Source organism: Leuresthes tenuis, unplaced genomic scaffold (genome assembly GCF_036924035.1).
Source record: "Leuresthes tenuis unplaced genomic scaffold, fLeuTen1.0.hap1 SCAF_1, whole genome shotgun sequence".
Taxonomy (NCBI): Eukaryota; Metazoa; Chordata; class Actinopteri; order Atheriniformes; family Atherinopsidae; genus Leuresthes; species Leuresthes tenuis.
Genome location: NW_027325355.1, coordinates 5,166,880 through 5,188,059, shown reverse-complemented (window position 1 = coordinate 5,188,059; position 21,180 = coordinate 5,166,880). Strand labels below are relative to the sequence as shown.

The 21,180-nt window shown below is 40.3% G+C and overlaps 2 protein-coding genes and 1 non-coding gene across 3 annotated transcripts in view; 1 reads left to right on the top strand and 2 right to left on the bottom strand.

Annotated features, from left to right (window-relative positions):
* LOC140294513 (protein NLRC3-like) overlaps positions 1-21,180 on the top strand; it is a 1,060,349-nt gene that overhangs the window by 110,259 nt on the left and 928,910 nt on the right. The window lies entirely within an intron of this gene.
* Positions 813-19,949, bottom strand: LOC140296285 (uncharacterized). The gene is made up of 6 exons (XM_072379711.1): positions 19,944-19,949; positions 15,907-17,209; positions 2,468-2,606; positions 2,091-2,195; positions 1,385-1,442; positions 813-1,190 (listed from the first exon to the last, which is right to left on the bottom strand). The coding sequence occupies exons 1-6, from the start codon at positions 19,947-19,949 to the stop codon at positions 813-815; spliced, it is 1,989 nt and encodes a 662-aa protein (XP_072235812.1).
* Positions 8,724-8,795, bottom strand: trnaq-uug (transfer RNA glutamine (anticodon UUG)). Its single transcript has one exon. It is a non-coding gene; the product is annotated as a tRNA-Gln (tRNA).

Below are 21,180 nucleotides of genomic sequence, written 5' to 3'. Positions count from 1 at the left end.
TTTCCTTTAACACATTTTTATCAATTCATACTTGGATTTGGGCAATAACATCACCTGGTCAGAGTCACAAAACAAAGGTAGTATAGCCTAAAACCCATGTTTAAATAACGCGACTCTCCCCCGCACGGACGCCATTTTGTTGGTCGCCACGGTTACACATAAACAAACAAGTTCACTTCAAACATTGTCACTTTCCGGTTGGTTTTAGAAAATAGCTTCACTTGGTTAAATCATTAGTTATACAAAAAACTATTATTATAAAACAAGCGTGGTTAAGAATAAAAAAATAAGTAGTTTTGTCATGGCCAGCATTTTTCTTTTCACGTGCAGTTATTCTAACAACCACTAGATGTCGCACATTTTTTAACCTCAGTATGAGCTGCATCTGTGTCTCTGCCTGTCATGAACACCCCATGGACACGTTATGTGAAGAGGCAAAGTATCTTCAAAGCGACACTTGGTTATATTAATCCAGTCGTACCAATATCTTTCACTTGTATCCCCCTTTCTTTGATTTAAAATGACTAACCTTAATAATAAAGTGTAACAGACAGTATTGTATTGTATTCTCATGTCAAATGTCCTGCTGGAAAAGTGCATTCTGGGAGGAGTAATAAAACGGGGGCGGCAGGTTCTGAAAGTTAAACTCAGTATCCAGTCTCCATTAATGTTTTTATTTTAAAGTGTTAAGTTGAATGAACCCAGCAAGCTCGGTTACTTTGGTGGCAGAGCTGATGTTTTTATATGTTTAGACTTTTGCCGGTCCATGGAAGTTAGCTTGCTGTGTGAGTTAGCGCGAGGCTAAGTTAGCATCACGCGGCGTGGAGACATGACCCTGTCAAGTTCAGTTGGTCTCTGTTTGGTGGATCTACCCGCTCCATTTGCTGGTGACGGAAGCCAGAGTTTCCTTGGCTGGAGGGACGGGAGATGGCGGCGACTACTACGGTGAGCTCGCGAGGATTCCTCCAACCTGTTTGAGCAAGTCTGCGTTTTTGCTGGTCGTGGAGGCATTTCCCGACTATGGAGATGTGGCACAAAGAGAGGAGAAGTTTCGACGCTTCTTCGCTGGTCTGGGTCCTGCTCTGAAAGCTAAGTTCCTTGAACATTGTGCCACTAATCCGGCGGCCGAGGCAGTTGCGCCTGTGGTGGAAGGAGGTGCCAAGCCAGGTCGTCCCAGATGACTTCTGGTGCTATTCATCAGATTCAGGAGGAGGTGTCGTCAAGGAGATTTCCAGGGGCAGGAGTCCCAGCCCAGGGTGAAGAATGGAGTCACAGTTTCAAAAGTTAAACTCTTACCTACTCAATGACTTCAGTACTTGTAAACCCAAACAAAATGTTCTTGTGAAGAATAGATTGCCTGCTGTGGAGTTAAGCTTCCATCTACTGGATATTTGCTGAATCTGCAACTGTAGGCCAAGCCGGTCAGTTTCAGGGCAAAGCTCCTGCAACACCAGCTCAACATCAGTCAATGCCATCGGTTCATGTTATCCTTTCTGCTGATTCCTCGATTGCAGATAACAAGCCGAGTATTGGCTGATACCGATGTTAGGACGATATATCTGTGCATCCCTCCATGAATCCATGAAGCTGAAAATGTGTTTCTGAATGAAAGAGGCAGGTATGTGCAGAGTGAACTTTCTGCTCAACACTGAGTGTTTCTCAGACAGAAAGACACTTTCTATAAAGATACAGAGGAATTAATTGAGCAGAGTGCAGGATGCAGAGGTTCTTCAGTGAATGTGGTGCTGAAGGTGTGGAGGTGGATCAGTGTGTCAGAGGAGTTTATCTTCATGGGATCATGCAGGAGGAGAAGACCTTGTCATCAGTGAGTTAAACTGCAGTTTAACTCTGCTGTGAACAGCCTGAACAACACTGCTGCAGCTGTAGTTTGTTCAGTGAGTTAAGGGCTCGTAGCTGTGAACCAGTTGATGATTTTAGCTCAGAAAGGCAGTTCATACAGGTCAGTGGATCCACTGCTGGGAAAGACTGCCAGACCTGTTAGGCCCAAGTGCATTGTGGGAATGTTTGGCAGCGAGCTCTGTCCATGAGATCTACATGAAATCACGTCTGTCTTAGTGTGGAATTCTAACCTGAGCGACCTTGAGACTCCCCGGGTGGAGTTCCTGGGGTTTAGGTCGGACATGTTGTTCTGACTGAGTGACGCAGAGCTGGATGCCGTCTTTGCAGAAATCCAACTAAGTCCCCCAAACACAGGACACAGAATGATGAAATCATTCCTTCATGCCAGGGGACTGCTGCTGCAAAGTGAGTCTGATATGAAGTGGATCCTTATGTGAAAGTCCTCTGTAAGCTGCATCAGTGCAGTCTCTCTGCTTTGTGTCAAAGAAGCTGTGAATGAACCTTCTTCAGATTTAGATCTGATGCATTAGATCTTCTTTTTCTTTGTCCTTCACGCTGGAATAGATGCTTCAGCCGTTTAACTGTTCATCTGTCTGCTGCAACAAACAATGGAGCATCTCCAGTGCTGGAGAGCTTCCTTGGTGCCATCAACACGTCTGGTTTGCCATCACCTGTGCGCTCTGACAGGCTGCTGAGAATACTGAGGTCGCCCATTTCATGGTGGAACAGCGAGGAGAGAACCCAGACTCACACGTTACAGGAAGGAGTGTCCGTAACAAACGGTGAGGTTTCCATAGCGATGAGAAAAGCTCTGCAGGAGAGCACATAACGAGTGTTATTATTCCCCAACGTTCATCCTGCTGTTCCTCTGCAGGACTCTCACTGGCCTCATTCACAAACTCTGCTTTGTCCTCCATTACTGACAGAAAACACTGAACAAAGCATGAATGACATCTGTCATCTGCTTCAGAGCCTGTTGTTTTTTCATATTTCCTAAATGTAAAGTATATTTGAGGGGGAAAGACCTTCAGACATGTTTTCCTTCTTCTTATTTCTTGTGTTGGAACTGTTTGTATTTGCAGCAGCATCAAACATTTTCAGACTTAGTTTTTCAGGCGAGTGCTCCACCAAGACCAGATTAGGCTGGACACACATTTCTAAAGCCATCACTGAACTTATGAGCATCAGTTTCCTCATTGTAGAGTCATAACATCCAGCAGCTAGAAGTTCTAATTCAGAGCTGAAACATCTTCTCTTCCTGCTTGGAATGTTTCTCTGAATCATGTCTCTTGTTCTTCCAGGATAGAACGCTGATGGACAGATGTTTCCATTCCAGTCCTTGACCCATTCCATACTCTGTTTCTCAGCCTGGAGAGAGAAGGGCTTTTGACCCCTGATGATGAGTCATCTCTTTGCTCTCCACTGGGCTTTTCTGCCTCAGCTGCAGAGGCAACTTGCCTTCTTCATGGATGCTTGGAAGCATCACAGCCTGAGAGCAGCAGGCAGCCAGTCTCCCCACCAGCTTTGGACATCATTCAGACACCTTCAGGATCCTGATCAGGTGTGTTAAAACAGCTGAGTGCATCATATCAGGAGCCATTATTTAAATGATACATTTAAAAGGCCTAAAATGATTTGGCTAGATTACATAACTTAATGTTTATACTGAGGAGAACTGATTTCATAGCTTCAGTTTAAAACTGCAACTGAAAATGTTTCAGTGAAACATCTGAAGATGCCAAAGCTTTTGTTTAAGTCTCCAGAAAGCCTACAAACTATTGAATAAGCTTAAAGCTCTGATGGTGTTTTATTTGTGTTCAGGTGGAGGCAGACTGTGGGACTGACTGGGATGGACCACACGGCTCTGATGACCTCGGAGGTGAAACGGACCGAGTTGAAGGAGCCCAAGTGCAGCTTGAAGGACACCTGAGCGAGAACATGGCCAGGTCACCTGACCCCGATGTTCCCTTCATGGATGCACTCCACATCTATGCAGCCGCACCACAGCAGCTGATGCAGCCACAGCAGAACTGGACGAGTTCACCAACGTTCACACACTGCTGGATGGAAAAGTGCACCAAACACTTCATGTTCAATTGTCTTTATTCACCAAACTTTAACATTTGTACATAAAACTTCAGATTGAAATGTTTGTTCTCAGTTCTCCTGAAATGTTACCAACCTCACACACTTCCAGTTAATGAGGTAAAGCCTTAACATGGCTCACTGCTCCACAGCCTTCAATGAGCAGCATGAAACAGAGGAACAGACTAACTGCTACAACTTTGAAATGTTCAACTTAAAGACGCTCAGTTTCTCACATTATTCACATCAGATCATTCCAAAGCCAAAGTCTGTACTTCTAACAGACGCTTGGAGCTTTTCTCTGAATGTCTGCTAGCTTTGGCTCTTCAGAGGCAGTTTCAGCAGGTCCTGCAGGCTGAGGCTACAGGCGTGGTCATTTCAGGAGGAACTCCTGCATACAGGTGCTGGGGAGGTATACTCCAACCTGTCCACAGCTTCAGGAGTTGGTGCAGTTCCTGAGAGGAGCCCACAGAGACACAGTCAGAAGTATTTAAAGCTGCCAATAAGATGCTGAACAGCAGAACTTTCTCAACTTTACCCAAAGATCAAAGAATCTCTGCTTCACCTGTAAAAAGAAACTGGTCTTTCTGCGGTAAAATAAAACAATGTACATTGGAGATGTACATTGTTCAGGTCTGTATCTCTGACGAGACAAGACATGAATCAAAACTTAAATCGTCACAGATTTCTTTAAAAAAAATCAGAGGTTTAAAAATACTTTTGACAGTAAAATTGCACATTGGAAAACAACTTAGACCCCAAAAAGTGACCAAAGTCCGACTGTGTTTTAAGTACTTGAGGGAACTGGAAAAATGACATTAACATTAACTATCATGGCACAAGAAGCTCTGACAATGAACACATTTTCTTAAAGTCCATGTGTGTGAAATGTTGGGATAATCTGTGTTTATATTTGAGTCACCTTCAAATGAAGAGAAGTTACAACATGAACAAGGGAACCCAGAGAAGGATGCAAGATTTGGATAGCAAGCATTTCCCAGCTGGTTGGCTGTTGTCATGCTTCCTGAGCGATTTACACAAGTCAAACAAATTCCCAACATCTGACACTGAAACACATGTTTGGTCCTACAGTAAACCTGGAGATTAAGAGGGGTTTCCCCTTTTTTATCATTTCAAAAATAAAGAATGAGCAGATTTCTCACTCATTTTGGTCACGGGCCCATTATACGTGACTTACAGTTTATCATAGAGGGAGAAGGACCAGGAGAGGAGCCGTTCATCCCTGCACTCTGTGGGGCTACAGACCGGTGCGCAGCCGCAGCTTCTCTGCAGACTCAGACTGAGTCAAATGAACACGGAGCAAACGACTCCCCTGCTCCATGGAAATCTAACTATGGCTGCAGCCCTGACGTTTAATGTACTCATAAACAACTGTTGCTTTCATTCGCGTGACATATTTTTCCTTCACCCACACTGTATTCAAAGTAAAAAAAAAAAACTTCACCATTTCTCCAAGGAAAGACAGCGCCAGTGCATTATGAAGCTCATTTATCCTCCTCTCTGCGTCAGACACATTCATGCTGCGTTCACTGAAAAAACGTTATTTCCACGTTGCAAATTTGAAAGTCCGGCCAAAATCCCATCCTGTCAACTTGGTGAAAACGGAAAACTCGTGCTACAACATTTCAAATGTGGGACTTTCAAAGTAATTAGGCTTTGGAACTGTAAAAAGGTTTTAAGAAAATCACAGGACTATGGTGGGAAACCGCCCAAACTCGCTTTAACCATGGCCCGAACAGGCTAACGTTAGGCCTGTTTGAGTCACTGTAACAAATATCTATTATATAGCTGCAGGAACCATATATTCCTTTTATTTTTTCACGTAATTGGCTTGAGAGGCTGATTTTGATTCTGCACATGTTCTTCTCTCTCGTGTTGGTTCTCTGCAGCTGAAAGTGAGACTCTCAGATAACTTAGTGTCTGTCGACCTCTTCTGTTCCCTGTGTGTAGTTTTGTGTTCAGCGTCACACAGAGAGACCGAGGCTGCTTAGTTAGATGATATCATCACAAATTGCTCATTTTTAAACAGTTACATTATATTTTAGAAGTCAGAACACAGTAATAGATGTTGTTTCAGCATCTATAAAAAACTGATTTGTGACTGATTCTCTCGCTTAAGGCCATACCACCCTGAACACACCCGATCTCGTCAGATCTAGGAAGCTAAGCAGGGTCGGGCCTGGTTAGTACTTGGATGGTAGAAAAAGTGCACGTGCAGCCACTTTAAACTGTCAAACAGGCAACTTTATATCTAACAGCAAACACTGAGAGCTGCTCTGCAGAATAAATACTTTTACTGGTGGAAGTGTTAGTAAATGTTGCTGATGACACTTTGATTCTTTTACCTGAGTGAGGTTTTAGATTCAGAGGCCCAAAAAATACTGAGGTCATGAGTCAGAACTTCTAGTCGGGTTCAGGGGCTCCCCTGGAAATTTTTTTAATTCCATTATTTAAATCTGGCCATTTTCAGAGTCTTAAAGGAACAAAAACAACATCATAATGACTTTTAGGCTTATTTGTTTTGTTTGTTATCAGAGAACATCAGCCTCATCCTAAATGATTTGTAAATGAGTTACAATGTAAAACTGGAGAATGAATTTCATCAAGTCATGGATTAGGAATAAAAAGGAATGAACTGTCCTGGGACAGAGGGATAATATATACAAATGCTTCATATTTCCTTCAGTATTTAAAATAGATACCCAAGCCCTATTACACTATCATGTTGATGATAGTGTCTAATCTGTTCACTCTTGTTAAGGAAAACCATCTTTTGAACATATTTCTATTATAATCTTACACATTACTTCAATTATCCTGCATTATACATCTGACATTTAAAACATACACAGGTCTGGCATAGTCTCTTCCTTTTATAGTACCTGCTCTCCCTCTATCACTGCTCCTCTTCTTGCTGCTTGGCCCAAAGATGAGCTTGGTTTGGCTCAGCCTTTTCCTCCCTGTCCTGTTTTCCCTTTAGTGAAGAATATAAAAAACCTTAATGCTAACGTCAATAATATTGTTAATATTGTACATTTTTACACTTATATTTTAATACCCTACACTCAACACATTTTTACTGAAGCATTTTTCTTATTTTCTAATTTTGGGTGGAATTATTGTGCCAAGGTTTTTTTTTATTCGACATATTTATATTTAAATTCTTATCCTTAATTCTTGGTAGCAGGTAAAAAGAAAATTTCACTGCACATTGTACTATGTATGATTATGTATGTGACAAATAAAACTCTTGAATCTATAAACACAGTCAAATACTAAACTGATAGAAATGAAAACAATACTCCATTTCAACATCATGTTTTCAGATGTGTCAGAAATCTTAAAAAACCTTGAGGGCGGTGCAGAGCTTTTGAAATTTGAGGTAAAAATGTTGCATTCTAAGGCTTTTTGAAGGACCATTATGGTGACTCATGAAGTAAGGGCAAGTTACCACAGAAAATGATTTATTATTATTATTTTGAAAATTAAAGGGGTGTTTTATTTTGTTTCTGCGCACGACTTCCTGTCCCGCACAGCTGCTCTGTGCAGTGTTGCTGCGTTGTGCTCCGGCATCCGGCAGAAATATAGAACAGGTTCAGCATCCAACGTTGAGAAATCAACACTGAATAAACGTTTCATTTTCAATCGAAGACGTCGCTGACATTTCAATCGCAAAATGAATGTTGACTCAACCGGTGGAAATTGATTGACGACCGGTACTGACGGAGTTAACCAAAATTAAACTTTGATTCATGTTTCCTTGCTATCCGAGTAGGACGCTGGCTGCAATACAAATATCTCCACATTAGAATGCATTTTTTCTCACAGTCATCTACCACCTAAACTGCTCTCCACCTACATGTTTAGCTTGATGTGCTCCTCTTCCAGTGACTGGTGAGACTGACTGACTCACTAACGGTAACAACATCAAAGTCCGACTTGTGTGGTAGTTACCATAGCGACAGTGTATGTTGTTGATGCAGCACGTCTGCCCAAACTGAGCCACTGTTTTATTAAACTGCGCTACTCTTGGCTCTTCAAATATAAAATCACCACAATTTAAACAAAAAATAATAATTTTAAATACCGAGGACACGACCTCGGTGTCCTCTATGGTAGTTACTGCCTTGCTCCTATGATTAGATGGAGAGGACAGCTGATTTTCCTTTGCCTGCCTTTTGTGTTGAAGGACTGAGTCACACAGTTTTGTCAACCACATATTTTATTTTTTGGACTTTTTTGAAAGAGTATCCATACCAAGGAGTAAAATTGTACAATCCTCTTTTTCCTAAATCAGTACCAACTTGTGCGCACCGCATGGAGTTGGCGCTCAGATCCCGGCCGGCAGAAATTGCTCCTCCTTGATTGGATGATTGGTTGGTCCATGGGTGGGCACCGGGTTAATTATGCAGGCTTTTGAGTAGTTCTCCTTGTTGCTGATTGTTACCATGTGATTGTTTTTCCTGTTTCCTTCTCCTTTGGCTTCTGTGTCCAAATTCCAAATGGAGAGCATGGAAAAATATATGCATTGCAAATGAATATGCAAGAAGAAACCAAATAGATTCAATTAGTGACACCCAGAGGTGAGAAGGCAAATAGCACAGACCCTCTCAGCTTAAAGTTCCACTTTTTCAACATTAGCCAATTTAAGCCCTCTCTTTGGAATTGGTCAATCACACATTCTGGTGTGACTGGATAACTGACTAACCTCATCCACTCATCTCCTTTCCAGAACACAACCATGACAGCACACCTGAAGGTTCCACCGAGATTTAAACTCGGATCACTGGATTCAAAGTCCAGAGTGCTGACCTTTACACCATGGAACCCCTTCCACAGGCAAACTATGCTCTTAGTCATGCAAATGCTTGACAACATAAAGGTTTAAAGCAAAGTGGTTTTTTTTGGTCAATTTTTCAGCGGTGCTCTTACAGCTTGTATTCTTAATATTGGCACGAAATTGAAGCAACACATTCTGTATATTTGCTGGTCAAAGGTTAGAATCCACCTGTCACGCGGAGGAATGGGGTTCGATTCCCTGACAGGGAGGGTGCCATTTTCACTGAGTAGCTGGTGGTTCACCAAAGTCCGTTTCACACCTCAGCATTGGAGAATCTCTTGAAAACCTGCAAAAAATGACTTTACGACAGAGATTATCTGCTGGAAATGCATTCTCACAGAGCTCCAGAGTGGTGCCTGGGGACAGCTCATAGGACGCAGGGCGGGATCCGCTTTGTCCGATGCAGAACATTTGCTGTTTTCTTTCCAGCATGTCAAGAATAGCAGATGAGGCTCCCTCCTATCCATAATTATGAATATGTTGATGTTGCCATCAGAAACGTGCAGTCATACATCTACACACAAGAATGAAATAAAGACCTTCCGCGTGTGAGGCGAACGTGATAATCGCTACACTACGGAAACTGTTACCGTGCCTACTGTTGAGAATTCCAACAGACAAATAATAGATAGATTTAGCCATTATCACTTTTTAATTTATGTTAATCATCAAAAAGTCCATTTTAATCATTCTTTGGGAAAGTAGTGTTTCTACCACGTTTGAGAGAAAATGGCCTTTGGAAACAAACAGATTGTGCCGTCTGGTCCCCTGCCCTCACCTCCGCCAACCCGGAGAGCGTAAGTGCACCCGCACAGTGGAAAAAAAACTAATGCCGTCAGTGCCACCTGCCGCGCATAAAAGAAAATGGTCATGGGCAGTATTATGGGAATATATACTGTCCCAAAAATAACAGAATGTCTCTGGAAGAATGGATGCAGGAGATGAGGAGAAAGAGGGAGGAAGAAAAAAATGTTTCAGATCATTCTTTACATGTCAATATGCATGTAAATAGTTTTAAAAGAAAAAAATGTCTTAATTTACTGTTCTAATTAGTTTCTTCTTTTGTTCATTTATTGTATTTATTTTGTTTTGTTTTATTTATCTTTTTATTCTATTTTATATTGTTTCTTGTTCTAAATTACTTAATAAATAAAGAAATTAATAACTTTAAACATTTTTTGTGTATTTATTGTATGTATTTTATTTTGGTATTTATCATTTATTTATTAATTTTATTTTATTATTATTATTGTACTCTTGTTGCTCTTGTTGTAATGTTTCCTAAATTTAATTATTTTCTATATTTGTTCATTTATTGCTTTTACTTTATTTGTTATTTGTCATTTATTTTTTCTATTTTGAATTTAATTTATTCCTGTTTTTATTGCTTCAGGTTTAATTTCACATGTGTTTCTGAGTGTTTGTGTGTGTGTAAAATTAGTAATAAATTTGTTACATTTCAGTGAGTGTCTTCAGTTTTTTCAACTCATTCATAGAAGACGACTACATTGTTGCAGTACTCAATTCATAAATGTAAAAATTAATATAAAAGTACATTTAGTTACATTTGATAACACTTGGTAAAAGTTTGTCTCATGTCCAATGGTGGAATCGAACCGGCGACCTTTGGATCGAGAGCCTCCTACAATATTCTACAGCAGAGTGCCATGTTAGGTTAGATTTCTCAAATGAATACACCAGACTCTCTGCTTTTACTTGAAATGGACAGCAGAAACACAAATAACTACAAGTTCCTTCCATTTTTTTCCACTCATTTTCTCAAAATGTCTTCTTTTTCTTCATTTTTCTCCTTCCCCCTTTTCCCTCTTCTTCTGCCTCAAATACAGACTATTGCTCCCCTGCTTCAGACATCTAATTTGAGGATCCAGGGTTCAAGTCCTTGTTCAGGTGTATAAATATAATCTGCCACTTAAACTGTGCTTCCCTCTATGCCTGCACTCCATTTCTACACTGTCACCTCTGACAGAGCCTGGCTAATGGTGTTCCTTCTATGTAGCTTATTGTTAGCTTTGCTGTTAGCTGCATCGTTATATCCTCATTTGTAAGTTGCTTTGGATAAAAGCTAAATGCATGAACATAAAGTCATAAAGTCGACAGTTGAACACATTTTAAAAACATACGTGAAACACTAATTCGCACAATAGTCTCATCTTTCAACTCCACTTTCCTCTGGTTCAGCTTGTATATGAACAGTTCTGCAGTTAAAAGCTAAAATCCCAAAGCAGAGTGGAGCTTCTGTGTTACCTGAGGACTAACTGATCTCTGCAGTGAATTCATCTCTTCCCAGGATGCTGTTTCCACTGGAGCTTTTCCATGCTCCAGTCTCCCCAACAATTAATATTTGTTGTGATCTGATGCCATTAAAAGTAAAAACAAGTTGAATTCAGTAAAAAAAACAAGTAAAGCATCAAGATTGAACCGATGTAAACTGATGTGAAAAACTGCTCAATGTAACTGTAACTACATTAAGCTCTCAGAATTGATATTTTTCTTCAAACAAGTTTCTCAGGGGATAGCGCGAACGCAGTCCCCCACTACCACAAATTATGCAGCTGAGATTCCCACATTTGGGGAGAGCGACCGTAGAAAACCAATTGAATCGCTCTGTTCACCGACCAATCAGGTGGCCCACTGACCTTTGACCGTAGACTACCAATAGCTTCGCCGGACTCACCAGGCAGGCAGCCGATCACATGTCAGAGAAAGCGAAGAGACGGTGCGAGCGAAATTTGGACATTGTTTTTGCCAACAACTTCGACGGTTTATCTGTTAAAGAAGTTAAAAACAACACACCGACTAACACAGGGACACAGAAGATACAAGAGAAAGACATTCTGCCCCGTAAAGATGATGTCCTCATCAAAAGGTCTGAACAACAGAGTTTATGCTATAAGACTTCACCTCAGCTGTAGACTGAGATGTAAATAAGCCTTAACAATCTGTAAATATTCTGTAATAACTCACTGTACATATAGAAATGATATGTACATAGTAATTGTAAATAGTTTTATATTTTTATAAATGTGATTTTTTCATGTTCAAAACAACTTTACTGCTGTGTAAAATATCCTATTTGACTTACTGCTGTGCTGTGGTTCACTTCAGTTGATTGAAATCGTTTTTAAATTTTATACAAAGATTTGAATCAAGTTTTAAATTGTCGTGCTTTGATGTCAGCAGCTTAGTATAATAAAACGTTTGAATTTTCATTCTTAGCCAGGTTTAATGACACTTTGTATTACACTGTAGTTTATTTTAAAGTTCCCAATTTCATGCACTTTGTTCAATAAAACTGCTGCTATAAGCATGAAGCATGAGTTCTGTAATATCATTCACTGTTTTTGTGATTGTTGAAGATTTGGAACACAGATGCAGACATAAGGTAAGATAAGGTTGAGGTAGATGGTAAGGGATCAGGAGTTAGAGGGGTTAAAGAACAAGTTTCACTCAGTGGCCTCCTTTCATTCCCTGGCCACTCTTTTTTTCATGGCCACCGATGAAAAAACTCCACACCTCCCTCATGTTGTTTTGTTGGAGTTTGCTCTCCAACTTTCTCCAACTAAGCACATGTAAAACAATATTACATCATTTTGCACATGTAAACAGATAAGAATCGACTTCAGAAATATTTAACTACTTTTAACAAGCCTTCAACCATCCTTAAATATATCAATTGTTCTGTAAAAAGCATAAATGGCATTGAAAAAAAAGATCACTCTCACAAATATGCTTTAAATCAAATTAATTATACTTTGATTGTTGGTAGCAAACAGTACAGTAGCAAGTGAATAAATGACATCAATTGTGTTTCATGTGGCAAGGCAAGTTTATTTGTAGAGCACAATTCGTACACAAGGCAATTTAAAGTGTTTTACAGCTACATAAAATCACAAGAAGGCAAATAAAATAATTCCATAAAACAAAAAAATAATCATTAATCAATTGAATGAAAAGTGAAGAGTGCTGATAAATACTTTCAGTTGTCACAGCTAAATAGAACTGTTTTCAGCCTGGATTTAAACATAGTCAGAGTTGAGACCTGTCTCACATCTTCTGGAAGACTGTTCCAGATTTTAGGAGCATAAACAGCCTCACCTTGTTTAATCCTGACTCTGGGCACCAGCAGGAAACCCCTCCCTGAGGTTCTCAGAGTCCCAGCTGGTTCATATGGCTCTAACATGTCAGAGATGTACAGGAGTAGAGCTGTTTTAAAGTCTATTCTCTGAGCGACAGGAAGCCAGAGCAGAGACCTAAGCACTGGACTAATATGGTCGTATTTCCTGGTTCTAGTCAGGACTCGAGCAGCAGTGTTCTGGATGTACTGCAGCTGTCTTACAGCCTGTTTAGAGCCCAGTGAGCAGGCCGTTACAGTAGTCTAACCTGCTGGAGACAAATGCATGGATTAGTCTTTCTAAGTCTGGTTTAGACACTATTCCTTTGATTCTGGCCATGTTTTTTAGATGGTAAAAAGCTGCTGATGTTATTGATTTAATGTGGCTGTTAAAGTTCAGGTCTGAGTTCAATATTACCCCTATATTTCTAACCTGATTATAAGGTTTTAGAGGAGAGTCTCAAGGTGACCGATAACACTGTCTCTTTGTTTCTGTGGGCCACAGACAATGATTTCAGTTTTGTCTGGAGAAAATTGTTATGAATCCACACACTGATCTGTTCGATGCAGTGACACAATGTATCTACAGGCCCGTGTTCTTCTGCCGTCAGTGACACGTAGGTCAGAGTGTCATCTGCATAGTTGTGGTAGGACACATGATAGCTGCGTATTAGCTGGCCTGATGGGCACATGTACAGATTGAACAATAGGCGTTACAGGATCGACCACTGTGCTCATACAATCATAATTATGATACTGTCATATTCCCAGGTGGATTAAAAAGGTATCATATCAAATACCTTATTCAAAGCTGTGGAATGTAAGTTTCTGGAAGGACAGACAGTCAATATTTTCATGATTTTTTTATGAAACTCGTTAGAAAACTAATTCATTATAGAGAATTCATTGAAGTGCTGTCATATTTGTTATAGTGCGAGACTCAAAATACCCATTTTCAGTTAAACAATCAATAAATAAGGTACAATTACACATAATATTGATCATAGACAATCTGCCAATTACATTCATCAATAATTGCACTACGAACCAGCTCACCCCCTCACAGAGACCATAACTTGCCAGTGGTGCAACAGCTGGTTCAAATCCTGCCTGTTATCTTCAGGATAACTTTACAATGAATGGAACAAAAATATTTCAATACCGAAGTGGAATGAATGAATAAAGGTGCCACAAACTATCCATCCTTCCATTTGCTTTACATGGTTTCAGGGGGACTGGAGCCTATCTGTCACAGAAACTCATCAACATTTGAATCCAATAACAAGTCTGAAACTAAATGAAAAACGGCAGACCCAAATGAACGCTGACATGATATAGGCTATGTCAAATTCAAAAGCAGTCCCTGTTTCTCTTTTTGGAACTTCTTCTTTCTCAGGACAAAAATAAATGTATGAGGATCAAAGCCAACAATGACCTGGGACATCTCAGCAGATCCAGGATCAGCAACATGGAGACTGAGAGCCAAGAACAAACAGAGGTCAACATAACAAACTGTTTAACAATGACAATGACGTAGAAGATATACAAAAAAATGCATGTGTATATATGAATCTACTGTGAATTTACACCCTCTTTTCTATTATAAACAGGAGAGATATGTTAAAAAAAATCATGAAGTTATATTATGACAAAAAGGAAGTACCACGTGTGAGATGCTGCAGGGTCAAGAGACACTGTGTACTGAGAGTCCTCTTATCTATCTTATTTCAACTTCTGTCTAATCCTTGTTTGACTGAATGTCGCATAACCTTGTGTGGCCAGTGATCTCATAGGATGGATGGATGACTTTATTAATCCCTTTGGGAGGTTGGCTCTGGGAAATTGAAATCTCCATCTCACTCAGGCTCAGCACTGTTATATACAGAAATGTACAGAATAAACAAAGTGGAAACTAAATAGCGATAGTATCATTGTTTTTGTTTTTTTTAACTCAGACAAATCTGTGTCAGCTTCTTGATATGTCATGCAGACTCCTTGCTGTGAGAATAAATGTTTGGTATTGTCTCCAGCGACTCTGAGCCTCATTTTGAGAGAATTTTCATGACACCAACACAGACATTTGACATAGTTTCACAGCTTGAAGTTGAGCCTCGTGTCCTTTTAGTGTTGGAACAGCCTTAACTTTCAGCTTTAGTCATGACAATCAAACAGCTGTCTGGAAAGTACAGGGAACAACTCCAAACCTTTCTCAGACTGCGTTAAAAATTCTTTGGGAAAGATTAGCACAAAGATTAGAACCAAACACAATTTTTTTTAAATATCTCTGTAGCAAGAAGATGAAACGCATGAGAAATGTTGACATCTAACCTTTAATAAAATGCAGAACAATGAAATACAAACAAGTGTAAAGCTAGACTTTACATCAAACTGAAATGATATATTGCTTCTAAAGATGTTGTATGTTTACAAACATACCCACAGCTGGTGCACAGCTACTTTGTGAATTTTAACTTTAAACAAAACATACATGTTCAGTATAATAGCATAAAATGTGTATCTACTTTTAAAAAGATTGCATTTTCAATTCAATTCAGTTTTATTCATATAGCGCCAAATTAAAACAATGTCATCTCAAGGCACTGATATTGTTCTGTCTATCAACTCAGAACTGATGCCATATTTATCTTGAACAGTGGGAGATCCGTCCATAGTTCCCAACTATCCCAACAAATTATAAAGCACTTTCAATGACTCTTCAAACATGTGCTACCCACAGAACATTCAGAATAAAAGCCCTGACAAGAGAAGGTGGTAATCCAAAAAGAAGATTTTTAATCTGAACAAGGGAAATTCTTCTGATTGGTAGTTCCTGTTGCTGCTCCCAGGTGAATGCTTTCTTATCTGCCGTAAAATATATTGTTGATTTAAACCAATAATTTATCCGCAGTGTGAGTATGTTGGTGTGTCTTTAGACTGGATAATTGAGCAAAACCTGCTCTACACTGACCACAGCTGTAAGGTTTCTCTCCTGTGTGAATACGTTGATGTGTCTTAAGATGGGAAGATGTAGCGAAAGCTGCCCCACACTGACCACAGCTGTAAGGTTTCTCTCCTGTGTGAATACGTTGGTGTGTCTTTAGACCAGATAATTGAGTGAAAGCTGATCCACACTGACTACAGCTGTATGGTTTCTCTCCTGTGTGAATACGTTGGTGTGTCTTTAGACCAGATAATTGAGTGAAAGCTGCTCCACACTGACCACAGCTGTATGGTTTCTCTCCTGTGTGAATACGTTGGTGTGTCTTAAGATGGGAAGATGTAGCGAAAGCTGCTCCACACTGACCACAGCTGTAAGGTTTCTCTCCTGTGTGAATACGTTGGTGTGTCTTTAGACCAGATAATTGAGTGAAAGCTGATCCACACTGACTACAGCTGTATGGTTTCTCTCCTGTGTGAATACGTTGGTGTGTCTTTAGACCAGATAATTGAGTGAAAGCTGCTCCACACTGACCACAGCTGTATGGTTTCTCTCCTGTGTGAATACGTTGGTGTGTCTTTAGACCAGATAATTGAGTGAAAGCTGCTCCACACTGACTACAGCTGTATGGTTTCTCTCCTGTGTGAATACGTTGGTGTGTCTTTAGACCAGATAATTGAGTGAAAGCTGCCCCACACTGACCACAGCTGTATGGTTTCTCTGCTGTGTGAATACGTTGGTGTTTCTTAAGATAGGAAGATGTTGTGAATGCTGCTCCACACTGACTACAGCTGTATGGTTTCTCTCCTGTGTGAATATGTTGGTGTATCTTAAGATAGGAAGATGTTGTGAATGCTGCTCCACACTGACTACAGTTGTAAGGTTTCTCTCCTGTGTGAATACGTTGGTGTGTCTTTAGACCAGATAATTGAGTGAAAGCTGCTCCACACTGACCACAGCTGTATGGTTTCTCTCCTGTGTGAATACGTTGGTGTGTCTTTAGACCAGATAATTGAGTGAAAGCTGCCCCACACTGACCACAGCTGTATGGTTTCTCTCCTGTGTGAATACGTTGGTGTGTCTTTAGACCAGATAATTGAGTGAAAGCTGCCCCACACTGACCACAGCTGTATGGTTTCTCTCCTGTGTGAATACGTTGGTGTATCTTAAAATCGGAAGATGTAGTGAAAGCTGCTCCACACTGACCACAGCTGTATGGTTTCTCTCCTGTGTGAATACGTTGGTGTGTCTTTAGACCAGATAATTGAGTGAAAGCTGCCCCACACTGACCACAGCTGTATGGTTTCTCTCCTGTGTGAATACGTTGGTGTATCTTAAAATCGGAAGATGTAGTGAAAGCTGCCCCACACTGACCACAGCTATATGGTTTCTTTCCAGTGTGAAGCCTCTGATGATACCTCAGATGTGATGATCTTTTGAAAACTTTCCCACAGTATTTACAGGAGTGACATCTGGAGCCCTCTTGGGCTATATGTTTCTGCAATGACAGAGAGGAAGAAGGATTAGATCCTTTTGAAGTTCACAGAAAAGATTTCTCTAAGCTAACCAACATATTCTAACTGGACGTGTATAGACTGAGCCACAGGTCTCAATATCTCAGATCAAACGTGCTGAGATGCTGAGAGTGTGTTTATAAGTGCCCTCAGCTGTCAACACTGTGCTCTGATGTGTTCTACACACGTTCAGGTTTTTAAGCAGTAAACTCTTGCTTTTTGCTCTTTCACTAATTATTTTTTATCATGATGAAATTCTGAAAAGGAACTTGTGCTACAATATTTCTAAATGATAGAAGGAAGCACAGTCTTGTCCAAGTTGTTCAATTAAACAACTTGTAGAGGTTGGACTGAAAAAGGTTGATGACCACTGGTTTAAATGAATAAAAGTAACAGTGGTGGTAATACATGACATTCATTACACTAACGCTTTGTTCCAGCTTACAACCCAGAGGTCTGCAGCCATTGAGCTCAACAGCTATCAGGGAAACAGTTTTAACTCAACTTTTGTTTCGCTCTAAAACAACTCTTTACCCTGAGGTAGAGAGATCTACAAACCTGTCATCTAACCATTAAAGACCCAGAAGTATTACTACCACCAGGTTTAATTCATGTAATCCAGAGACTTTAAACACAAACAATGAATATAAGCTCCTGAACCTCTCAAATCTGAAGACTGAGAGCCAGAAAATGTCCCACAACAACAATCTGGCCACTGAGTTTCTTCCAGCAGATCATTCAGCCTGCAGCACATTTTCAGTCTAAGCACATCTGTATCAGAGAGGGTAGATGAAACCAGGAAATACTTTGCTGACACTTTTTCCACATTTGAAGTAAAAGCAGAACAAGCGGACGATACACGGAGCCTCGACACTCGTCCTCGTGTCTTTAATGTCCTCCACACTGACCTGTAGCCCGGTGGAACCAGAGGATGAACCGGCTCTGTTCTTAGTGGAGGTGTTTGGATCCTGGTTCTGCTGCTCCATTCTGGTCCTTGTCCTCCGACTGATGGACTCTGTCTGAAACTGTCAGTACATACAATAAGATCCAGCTGTGGCGTGCAGCATGTTAAATCACATCCACTTTTCTTCTTCTCTTGAAAACCTTTGTGGACAATTTTTAACCATCTAGTCACATTTAATTAAACTTATTGCCGTGGTTTTAATTTAAATTCCTGTGAACTTTAAACTGGTTCTTTAAAGACCCATAGTTCAAAATATTTGGAGCTTTTTGATCAAATTCAGAAAAAAAAATTATAATATAATATATGTATAATATACTCTGTAGAACGACACCCACTGTGTGCAATAGCCCATGAATCTCATCTGAGTCAGTGTAACATGATCAACTTAAATCATTTTACTACATTAAGACAATGATACTGTTTGAGGAAAGGGTCCCAATATCATCCCAAAGACTGAAGTGCAGATTTTCTCCGTTTCTAAATTTGTTCTCGTTTCCAGAAGCTGTCATGGATCCAGAAAAGTAAGAGAGTAATCTCAGATTTGTCACAGGTTAAACTCTGAAGCCCACGGTTCAGCACTCAGGGAGCTTCAGTCTGGCCTGAGGCTTGAAACTGAGAAGATGTGATGGTTCAGTGGGGAAATGATCTAGTTCTGTGTGGCTAACAGCACGTCAGCAGGAGCTGTCTGACTGATCTGAGACACTCTGAAGAACAACATGAGATGGACCATTCTGAGGCCGTCATTTAAATATAAAGGAGTGTTTTAATAACCTACAATCTCCTTTATTTGATTATGAAATGATCTTACCTGGTAAACATATGTGTCCAGTTGAAGAGTAAAAAGTGATCTTGTGTTGTGGTCAGATCAGAGTATCAGCTCCTAAAAGTTGCACAGATCCTCCTAATAAAGATAATTTTAGCTCCATTTTAACTCCAGATGTTGTTCTACTGCTCCTGTGATACTTTCCTGGATCACTGACAAATCTATATTATAATGCTATAACTCCTCTTCAAACAACATAAACTCTTAATGTAATTGAAGCATTTATATAGACCATAATTAAATCCCATTTTAAGATTTTAAACACTAAAACACATTAAACACATCATATCACATGTTTTCACTCCACAGTTTTATCAAAAAGCCAAATGATACCCAGATAATCCCGGAAAGAACAATTCTAAATTTTACACTGATCATCAATTTTTTTTAATTTTTTAAAACTACAGAAAAAAGTTTAGAAAACTGCAGCTTTAGTGGAAAATGTGTTTAACACACAGCTAAAAGGATAAAGCTCCATTTTATTTGTCCATCTGACCGGCTTATTGAAATCTATAGTTGATGTTGTGTTTCTGCTTTCTGCTTTGAATACAACGGTTTGCGGATTAGCATTAGCATTAGCATTAGCATTAGCATTAGCAGGACATGCTAAATGTGAATAGCAGCCAGGTTATTTGAACTTTTTTACTCTTTAGTACATGTTCTGACTGCCCGTGTCCAGGTGCAGGAATCAAACCAATGACACAAAGCACTTTGAAGACATTTCTGCAGATGTTTGACCGCTACATGTATTCTTTTCTGGACTCACCTGCATGCAGCTTCCTGTAGTGATGTTCCGAAATGTGCCCAGATTTCGAAGCGTGTGTGGAGTAATGGAGGAGACGGTTTACTTCATTTAGGGGAGGAGCCGAAAATGATGCTGTCTGCAACCTCACTACCCGTCCCAACCACGTGACTTCTTCCGTAAATGCTTCAGATTTTGTCAGATTTATATGCCCGAGTATTAAGCATAGAAACCCCTCAGTCTCCATTTAAAATGTGTTTTTTTTTTTCGTCAGTTCACTCTTTGAGTTTTGATAGTTTGGATACTCGAGTTTGGATAGCGTTAATGTAATTTGGAGATAGTTTGGGGAGTTAAGTGAGAGAGAGAGATAGTTTTGAGATTAGGGAGAGTGAGGAGAGAAGGATAGGTAAGAGGATGGAGCCACTTAGGAAGAGGAAGATTTCCCCCGTGTTTGATTTGATATGTCCTGTTAAGGTAAATCTTAATCTAACATATTTCAGATGCATTAGGTTTGCTGATCAAGAACTGTATTTTCACTGTTTCTTAATGTATTCATAGGTGAGGTGTTTACTGTGTTCAAAGGAGTTGGGGTACAATAAGAACACCTCATGCATGCTAAGGCCTTAACTTTCTTTGAGTAAAGTGACAGAAAAATACACACAACCTGCCATATCATATGATGCTACCTTTCTGGGAGAATTTACACACAGAATACGTTAAAAACTATTTCATCATACACATATGTGATAAGGGGATGAGAAGTGGGTGGCGGTGAGCTCTCAGTGTCTGTGAGAGAGAGAGAGAAGGGGGGGGGGGTTGGAGACAATAAAGCAGCAGGGGGTCTCTCAAACCTGGTGTAGAAGGTGTTGAGATCATCAGCTAGTCTGGGGGAGGGGGCGACCCCAGGGCTTCTACCAACCAGGGTCGTTGGTGCCTGAATCACTCTCCAGTCTGGCTCTATAGTCCTCTTTAGCATTTTTGATGGCCTTCTTGAGGCCCTGTCTGGCCAGCCTGAATGTGTCCATGTCACCCTCTCTGTACGCCTGCTCTTTCCGGCGCCTGAGCTCTCTGAGCTGCTTGGAGAACCAGGGCTTTTGGTTATTGTACCTTGTGATGGTTTTGGTTGGGAGGCAGACCTGCTCACAGAAGCTGATGCAGGAACATACAGTGTCAGAAAAGCTGCCGTCGTCATCCTCAGGGCCCCTCAGTGACTCCCAGTCAGTAGACTCCATGCAGTCCTGAAGCATGTCCCTTGCCTCTG

What these genes read in the sequence shown, in the direction of transcription:
- LOC140296285 (XM_072379711.1), bottom strand. An exon ending in AGCACTGGAGATGCTCCATT is followed by an intron (nt 2,196 to 2,467) that starts GTTTGTTGCAGC and finishes TGGGGGACTTAG; the next exon opens with TTGGATTTCTGCAAAGACGG. An exon ending in GGAGTCTCAAGGTCGCTCAG is followed by an intron (nt 1,443 to 2,090) that starts GTTAGAATTCCA and finishes CTGGTGTTGCAG; the next exon opens with GAGCTTTGCCCTGAAACTGA.